The sequence below is a fragment of the Calidris pugnax genome, unplaced genomic scaffold, assembly GCF_001431845.1.
Source record: "Calidris pugnax isolate Ruff unplaced genomic scaffold, ASM143184v1 scaffold214, whole genome shotgun sequence".
NCBI classification, from domain to species: Eukaryota; Metazoa; Chordata; class Aves; order Charadriiformes; family Scolopacidae; genus Calidris; species Calidris pugnax.
In genome coordinates this window covers 20,003-29,340 of record NW_015090972.1, presented here as the reverse complement: position 1 = coordinate 29,340, position 9,338 = coordinate 20,003, and the positions used below count along the sequence as shown (strand labels likewise).

The 9,338-nt window shown below is 53.6% G+C and overlaps 1 protein-coding gene across 1 annotated transcript; it reads right to left on the bottom strand.

Moving 5' to 3' along the window:
- Positions 1-324: 324 nt before the first annotated feature.
- On the bottom strand, positions 325-2,194 carry LOC106894297 (potassium voltage-gated channel subfamily A member 3-like). Its single transcript, XM_014952905.1, has one exon. It carries the CDS (start codon positions 2,158-2,160, stop codon positions 403-405), a length of 1,758 nt encoding a protein of 585 aa, XP_014808391.1. The 5' UTR covers positions 2,161-2,194; the 3' UTR covers positions 325-402.
- Between the last annotated feature and the right edge of the window lie 7,144 nt (positions 2,195-9,338).

The following is a 9,338-nucleotide window of genomic DNA, read 5'->3' as shown; positions in this document are numbered from 1 at the left end:
AAAACAAGGAAAAAAAAAAAAAGCAGCCCCGCAACACGTTGCAGAACAAACACCTGTTTCGACGGTGAGTGTGTTTTGTCTTCATCCTCCTCCTCGTTACCCTTTAGCCGTCCTCTTCATCGCAGAATTTTAAATCCTTTTTTTTTTTTTTTGGGGGGGGGGGGGTTTGGGTGGTTGGGGGGTTTTTTTTTTTTTTTTTTTTTGATCTTTAGAAAGGCAGGATCTAAAAAAATAAATGTATAAAAACGAGGGCACACACAGACCGACGATGGTGCATGTTCCACACAACACCGAGTACACAGTCACTTTGCATTATTATTGTTATTGGTATATTATTATTATTTTTTTTTTTTTTACCGCATCCTCAGCTTTTCTTCCTGTCTGTTTAGTCTGGTTTCTGTTTTAAACATCCGTAAAGATCTTTTTGATGTTCACACAGTTGGGATTGTTTGTGGTTGTGCAGTTGCCTGTCTTAAAGGCAGCCTGTTTGAATGCACTGTGGTTGAGCCCCCCTTCCTCGATCACCATGTACTCGGACTTGCTGAGGGTGGAATTGCTGCGAGCCTTCCTCATCTCCTCGCTGGACGAGAGGTGCTGGCAGCTCCCGACGTGCATGTACTGGGCTTGCTCCTCACCTTCTGTCTCCCGGTGGTAGAAATAGTTGAAATTGGAGACTATCACAGGCACGGGGAGAGCGATGGTCAGCACCCCCGCGATGGCGCAGAGGGACCCCACGATCTTGCCCCCGATGGTGATGGGGTGCATGTCCCCGTAGCCCACCGTGGTCATGGTCACCACTGCCCACCAGAAGGCATCGGGGATGCTACTGAAACCCGAACTGGGGTCGTCGGCTTCGGCGAAGTAGACGGCGCTGGAGAAGAGGATGACGCCGATGAAGAGGAAGAAGATGAGCAAGCCCAGCTCCCTCATGCTGGCCTTGAGGGTCTGCCCCAGGATCTGCAGCCCCTTGGAGTGCCGGGAGAGCTTGAAGATGCGGAAGACCCTGACCAGTCGGATGACTCTGAGGATGGCTAAGGACATGGCTTGCTGGCCGTTGCCTTGCCTCTCAGCCAGCTCGGTGCCCAGCGTGATGAAGTAGGGAATGATGGCCACAATGTCAATGATGTTCATGATGTTCTTGGAGAAGGTGGCCTTGCTGGGGCAGGCAAAGAAGCGGACCAGCAGCTCGAAGGAGAACCAGATGATGCACAAAGTCTCCACTACAAAGAAAGGGTCGGTGAAGGACGACACCATGGAAGCAGCCGAGGATGAGGAATTGGTGAAGACATCAGGTGGGAGAGGGCCACCACCCGTCCCAAAGGTCCCCCCAGTTCCTTCATAGTCGTGGTCATCCCTGAATTCCGGCAGGGTCTCCAGACAGAAGATGACGATAGAGATGAGGATGACCAGGACAGAGACGATGGCAATGCCTCGGGCCGGCCCAGAGCTCTCGGGGTACTCGAAGAGGAGCCACACTTGGCGCTGAAACTCCTTGTCAGGAAGGGGCCGCTGCTCCTCCCGGATGAAACCCTCGTCCTCCCGAAACTTCTCCATGGCCTCCTCCCCTAGCTGGTAGAAACGGATCTCCTCGGAGAAGATATCAATGGGGACGTTGACGGGTCGCCGGATGCGCCCACCCGACTGGTAGTAGTAGAGGATGGCGTCGAAGCTGGGCCGGTTACGGTCAAAAAAATACTCATTGCGGAGGGGGTCGAAGTAACGCATCCTCTTACGTGGGTCCCCCAGCAGGGTCTCGGGGAACTGAGCCAGGGTCTTCAGCTGGGTCTCAAACCTCAGCCCCGAGATGTTGATCACCACCCGCTCGCAGCACTCGTGCTCCCCACCGCCCGCGGGCTGGCCGGCGGGGACGGCGGCCGGAGTCGGGGGGTGATCGTAGCGGTCCCCCCCCCCCAGCAAAGGATGAGGATGCTGGGGTTCTTCCAGCAAAGGGTCTCCGCCGCCCCCCACCACCGTCATGTTGCCTTCCTCCCCTTCTTCACCCTCTTCCTCCTCCTCTTGCTCGGGGACCGGCTGGGGGGCGGCGGGGGGCAGCTGCTCGGTGTAGCCCAGGTTGTGGTGGCTGCTGGTCGAGCCGCCCCGCGGATGCCGGCCGGTGGAGGAGGCAGCCGGAGAGTAGAGCAAGCTCCGGCGCTCGTCCATAAAGGTATGGGGAGGAAGGGGGAAAAGGGGAGGGGGGAGGCGCCCCGCGGATGCCGGCCGGTGGAGGAGGCAGCCGGAGAGTAGAGCAAGCTCCGGCGCTCGTCCATAAAGGTATGGGGAGGAAGGGGGAAAAGGGGAGGGGGGAGGACGGGGAGAGGCGGCAGCCCAAGCCTCTTCTTCCTCTTCTTCCTCCTCCTCCTCCTCCTCGGAGCGGAGAGGGAGAAACAGCCGCCCAACTCCTCCAGCGGCTGCCGCTGCTCTGAAGAGCTGAGGCTCTTCTCAAAAAATCCGCCCCCAGCCCTGGCACCGCCTCGCTCAGTCACCGCTCCCGGAGACACCCACCAGCACCCCCAGCCCTGCCCTGCACCCCCAGCACCCTGCGGGCACCCCCTCCCCTGCCCCAACCCCTTTGGAGGGGGGGTCAATCCATCATCCCCCCCCCCTCCAGCGACACCCCGAGGGGCTTTGGTCCCCTCCCGGGGAGCATCCTTTGATGCCCAGCGGGTCGCAAACAGGGAGAGTTGTTTTGTTTTGGGGTTGTTTTTATTTTTTCCTGCCTTAGAAAGAGGGGGGTTTATGCCATTCCCCCCCCGGGGGGGGGTGCGGGGAAGGAAAAGAAGGCGAAATGTGATTTTTTATTATTAATTTTGGGGGTTTGCCTGTTTGTTTCAAGTCACCGATCCGAGCGGCGGCGGGGAGTGGGGAGTGGAGAGCAGACAGCGGAGCCGCCAACAGTTGTTTTGAATCAGCGTTTCGGCTGAAGCGCTGGGGATTTTGGTGGGGTGGGTTTTTTTTGTTGTTGTTGTTTTTTGTTTTTTTTTTCCTGTAGAGAAGAGAAAGCGGGTGCGGGTGCCTGCGTGCGCACACGCGTGTGTGTGTTATGCACACGTGTGTGTGTGTGTGTGTGTGTGTGTGCCTGCGTGTGCATCCCCACGACAATATAAATAGAGAAAGCCGAGCCAGCCCTCGATCAAAGCAGTTTCAGGCTGAACCCAAATCTGCATTTCAGACTTTCCTGCAAGAAAGCCAAAATTTTATTTTCTTTTTTTTTTTTTTTCTCCCTTCAATTGATCTTCTTATGCAAATAGTTCAATTTTGGACAAATGGGTGGGTTTTTCTAAGGCAAAAGCCTCCCCTGCAGGAGCCCGGCGCTGGGAAACGCTCCGTCCCCAGGAGATGTGCACCAGGGACAACCTCTGATCTCCGCACCCCGCTGTGCCCATCTTCCCCCCAATCCCCCCCTGCCCCAGAGGGTCCCCGTTTTCCCAAATCCCCCCAACAACAGAAGCCCTTTAATCCCCAGCCACGTGCCAAGCAGGGCTTAGGCAACTCAGGGAGTTCCCAGTTTGGGAACCACAATGGTCGGGGAGAGGTGAGAAGGGCGACCACGCTGCTGGTCCCACACCGGCCGGGTGGTCCCACCACGAGGGAGGTTAAAACCCCTCCACCAGCCCCCCCCCTTTAGCTCATCACCACCGTTATTTTTAACCAGCACAGCCTCCAGAAGGTAGGGAGAAAAACAGACGAAAAGATCAAACTTCTTTATATTTTAAATTAGAAACAAGCTGTAGAAAATCGACAACCCGGGGAGGAGGAAAGAACAATAAATACTGGTTTAAGAGCTGACTCCGGTCTGAAAATGGCAGATGAACAGCATGGATGAGGTCTGAGAGAGCCCAGCCCACCTCCCTCTTTGCTGCCAGAGGGAAAAAAAACCCTCTGGCACTAGAAATTCGGAGGTTTCCTGGGGGAACCAGCCTCAGCAAGGTTCTGCAGATGAAAAGGTGGACCTGGCCGTGGGACATAACCCAACGCAGCCTCGAGCTGCCCACTCTGCCTCCATCTCCACCAACTTCCCAGTGGTGGTTTGGCCAGTGGTGGCTTTGTCAAGCAGCAGTAGGGCAGCAGTAGGGCAGCAGCTCGGTGTGGCCATTGGAAGAGATTCACCCACAGTCACACGCAGGGAGACTCCTCTCCAGGCCATGTCACCTTGCCCCAGACTTGGACACGTGTTCCTTGTTGCCACCTCCATCCTTGGCTCTAAACCCCACTGTTGAGTCCCATTTTGCCTGAGGCTGCAGATCTGCTGGGATGAGGGAGTTGGGGCAACGGGTCCCCAGTCTTGCTCCCCCATCATTCCTACAGCAATTAATGGTGCTAATCAGCAACAAGAACATCCACCCTTCCTTTCCAAGACACAGGCATCTCCCAGCCACCCCAAACCCCAGACAAAGCAGGAAGCAAAGCCCTGGAGCATCATTAACCCTTGAGCTGCCCATGTTTCTTGTAGGTTGAGAAAAATTCCTGCAAATGACAGTTCACATCCAGGTTTGAGGCTCTATTTTCCGCCGGTTTCATGACCATGAAATAACCATCATCTCCTCGCTACATACATGTGTGGAGCAGTTCAAAACTTGTCTGGCTCATCTCTTTCCTCTGCCAGGATTTCTGCCAATAAATCACTGTCATCTGGTCTAAGGCAAACAAACAAGGCTGCTTTAAGCCATAAACATTCATTGATGACAAAAGGCTTGAGGCAACAAGGCATAACTTCCATAATTGCAACAGTTTCCTCTGGATCTCAGTCAGGGGCAAACTCTTCGGAAATTACTGAGAGCTGCAGCCCTTTGGGATGCTGCTAGGAAAAGCCCTTCCCTTAAAACTCAGAGGAGGAGGATTAAGCTCTTACCCCTCATCAGCTCCAACAGAGCAGCAAACATTAACCCTTGAGCTCCGGGAAGCCTCAGTCCCTCATCGAGTTGGCTCAAAGGATTTCTCCGGGGGCTACAGCCTGGTGGCCCCAGGCACTGTGTGGCCTCCTGGCTCTGTTTACTCCTCTGCTGCTTCTCCCTAATCCTATCAAAGCCAATTAAGCTGTGCCAGACGAGCAGGCAGCGCAGCCAGAGGGACAGATCACCTCCTCCCCGGCGAAGTCCCCTCAGGTCCTTCCTTCTGGTGAGGTCCCCAGCCAAGGTTTGGTTCAGCATCGGGGATACAGCAACAGCATCACCTCCTGCTTGGCATCAGCCACCACCAGCCCCACACGTGTTCCCCAAAGGGGTTTGCACTGCACTGACCCCCAGGTTTTTCAAGCAGCAACAGAGGTGGCCAAAGTCATGTCCCAAAACCAGGAGGTCCGAGCACAAGGGTCGAGGAATAAATGTCCAGGGGAAGGGACATCTCTGCCATGTCCAACCCAGCCAGCGCTTTCCTGGCATCAACCCTGCTCCTCAAGGCTGTGGCTTTTCTGTCTAATGCAAGATGTCCCAGTCCTCCCTCTGCAAGTTTCCTTCCACTTTTTCATCCAGCTCTTCTGCTGCATCTGGTCTCAACAAATTAAATTTAATTCCTAATGAGCATTTAAGAAATCCCCCTGTGCAATGATCTACAGCCTGACCTATAACATCCGATGCGGTTTCTACAAAGAAGCAGAGCAAGCATCACTCTTCTCCTCCTTTAATGGCCTCCTCAGGGCAGAATTCCAAGCAGAGGGGACACGCAGCTTCCCTCTTCCCACAGTCAGACCCAGACCACAAAGGGAACCCCCCCCAGAATCCCTCCCCAGGGGGACATGGGCTGCAGGAAACATCTCAGGACCTTCACCCTGACCCTCAGCTATTCCCAGACATGGGAACACCAGACGTGCACACCCACAGAGGGTGCCTTAGCACCCTGCCTCCTTCTTCCTGAACCCCATCACCTCTCGAGCAGCCTTTTGGGGTTGTCCTTCTCCCCCCAGTTCCCCCCTTTCCTCCCCCCTTAGCCCCAGGCTGCTGGGCAGAGCCTTGGGCCATCCAGCCCGGCTGCTGCAGCGAGTGGGATCTCACCCGCTTCCCCCTCCCTCCCATCTGAATGGGAACCCTGTCTCCATTGACAAATCTGGGGCAAATCTGCTATTCTTTATTTCGGAGGATCAGAAACCTTTCAGTGCAAACGCTGTTACAGTAATACCTTAATGCACTGGAAATGTATTGTCTCTCCTCCCACAAAGCCCCCAACTGCTCCATCCAGACAGGGCAGAATTAATTCACTGACGAGGTTTCTCCCATCATCTCAGAAACACGAGCTCCACCTCTGCCACCCAGAGCCTCAACGTGGACAAACCTCACAGATAAAGGCTCGAGGTTGTCACCCAGGTCACTAACCACTGCCTGAAACAGGGTCTGCAGAGGACTGTTGGCATCAGACAGATGGTTCAGCATCAACCCAACTTTTCAAGATTAACTTGGAGTAATCCATATGTCATACAGCTAAAATGGATGCTGAATGGATGCTCTAAACCTGCTCTGCTTCAGGCAGGTTCAGCTGCTTGCCCTCCCTGTAGCCTTCAGCTGGTTCTTCTCCGCCAGATTATCCCTGATTTCATTATGATTATTTGCTCGGCATCTGAGGAAGAAGTTGAACAATGAGACCTCCAGCTCCAGACCTCCCACCCTCACCTTCTCCCCCCTGTACTCGGCACTGGTGAGGCCTCGCCTTGAGTACTGTGTCCAGTTTTGGGCCCCCTACCATAAAAAAGACATTGAGGTGCTGGAGCGGGTCCAGAGAAGGGTGACAAAGCTGGTGAGGGGTCTGGAGAATAAGTCTTATGAGGAGAGGCTGAGGGAGCTGGGGGTGTTCAGCCTGGAGAAGAGGAGGCTGAGGGGAGACCTTATTGCTCTCTCCAACTCCCTGAAAGGAGGGTGTAGAGAGATGGGGGTCGGTCTCTTTTCTCAAGTCACAGGCGACAGGACGAGAGGAAATGGCCTCAAGTTGCGCCAGGGGAGGTTCAGGCTGGATATTAGGAAAAATTTTTTCACTGAAAGGGTTCTCAGCCCTTGGACTGGGCTGCCCAGGGAGGTGGTTGAGGCCCCATCCCTGGAGGTGTTCAAAAGACGGGGTGATGTAGTGCTGGGAGGTCTGGTTTAGTGATGGTGATGCTCCTTGTTTGTTGTGTGGGTGTCTATTTTTGTCAGTGAGGTTGACGGTTGGACAAGATGATCTTTAAGGGCCCTTCCAACCTAGAAGATTCTGTGATTCTGTGATTCTCCCTTAGGGAGGCAGGAGGTGGGAACGTCCCCACGGTCCCCGAGGCTCACACCCTTCCAGGAGAGCCGTGCTGTTGTCCCAACGTACCCCGAGATGGTCATCTCAGCTCCTCCTCAAGCCATAAAAGCATCCCATGAGGATTATGCTTCTAGGGTAACATCAAGGGTAATTCTCCACCGATGCCTCCCCGGGAGGCAGTGGGAGGGATGGGAACTGAATCTCGTTTTCCCAGGATGAATTTAGTGCTCTACCACAGTCCCTATTCCTGTCCTCGTCTTACTCAGACTCCGGGTGTAACTCAGTCGTGGAGTGAAGGCTTCGATCTCTCCGTGCCTCAGTTTCTCATCTGTATGTACATTAAGAGAATATTTCTCGCCTCCCACCTCGAGTCTATTTAAATCCTACACCAGAAGCCTTTCGCTGCGCTCATCGTTGCAGAAAATGAGAAAAGATGCTGAAATTTGGAAGAGGGAGGAAAATTCAAGGCTTTCTGAACGCTGCGGCTTGCTGAGCCCTCAGCTCAGGTGAAGAGCATCGCTGCGAGCCCCGCAGGGATAACTGATCCCTCCCTTTAGAGGGTTTTAGCACCAAGCAGGACCCCAGACACCTCAGGATCCTCTCCCACTGCTGCAGTCCAGCCACCGAAAGCAGCACGTCTTTAGAGAACAGTCATTACTGGTAATAGGCAGGGGGAAATGAAAATTGAACTGCTAACCCAAAATAACTGAGCACGGACGGGAACCATTCTTCATATTTCTTTCCACGACGCTGTGGATTTAGCAAGAATATTACTTGGCCAGCAAAGAGCAAGCTGTGGGGGCTAAAAAAGATCAGTCAAGTTCCTCTGCATCGCTCCCTTATTTCACTCGGTGGCTCCGTCGGCTTTAATGGAGCTGCCTGAGCTAAATCCCATCCAACCCTTTGAGGATCCAGGGTTTACAACTCAGGGTAGAGTCAGACCTATTTTAATATCCTAAAAATGTGATTAACCGGGTGGGATTATGGTGGCCAAACAATGTTAATGCAAATTCCGCCGTAATGGGGATCGTGTTCCAAGGCCTTCACAATGACAGCAAAACGATACCCAGCGACTTCTTACGCAGCTCCTGTTGCACGCCATTATTTGCTCATTAAGATATATGATTACATTGACAAAGCGATTTAACCACAAATCCAGGGAGACAAGGGGGTTTTCATTACGAAGGCAAAAACATCCCCGGGAGCGGGTGGAAGACGACCTGGATTTCAGGGACGGGGAGGAGCAAAGCCAGGGGACTCCTCGGGGACTCGAGGCGATGCCGGTGCCAAGTCAGACCCAGCCTTGGTGTAAAGATGTGAAACCCCCAATTTCTGGCAGCAAAAAGTATTGGGTGGGTGAGAAGTCACTGCTCAACCCCTGAATTATTTATCCCAGGGATTTCACTTCTAGTTGGGGTTGGTGACAGTCACCCAGTGAGGGGGGACAAGGCAGGGCGCGGCCTTCGCAGCCTCCTTAAGCCGAGCGAACGGCAACATCATCCCATGGCAGCAAAAATCACAGAATCACAGAATCACAGAATCTTAGGGGTTGGAAGGGACCTCTGAGATCATCGAGTCCAACCACAAAAAAAAAAAAAAACAAAAAAAAAACCAAACAAAAAAACCACCAAACAAATACAAAACACACCACACCAAACGCCCACCAACTAAACCCCACACTCAACACCTCACCATAAACCAATAACCTTGGGCACTAGAGCATGCCCTGAAGAGCCATGTCTATACGTTTCTTAAATCCCTCCAGGGATGGTGACTCCACCACCTCCCTGGGCAGGCTGTTCCAGGGCCTGACCACTCTCTCAGTAAAGTAATTCTTTCTAATATCTAATCTAAATCTCCCTTGCCGCAACTTCAGACCATTTCCTCTGGTCTTGTCGTTCGTCCTTTGGGAGAAGAGGCCAACCCCTGCCTCTCTCCACCCTCCTTTCAGGTAGTTGTAGAGGGCAATGAGGTCTCCCCTCAGCCTCCTCTTCTCCAAACTAAACATGCCCAGTTCCCTCAGCCTCTCCTCATAGGCCTTGTTCTCCAGGCCCCTCACCAGCTTGGTGGCTCTAATTCCTGATATCAGCCCCTACAACCAAACCCGGCTACTCTTCTCCCTCTGAAGGAAC

Bases quoted from the DNA above. Each gene is read 5' to 3' on its own strand.
- LOC106894297 (XM_014952905.1), bottom strand. From the start codon at position 2,160: ATGGACGAGCGCCGGAGCTTGCTCTACTCTCCGGCTGCCTCCTCCACC.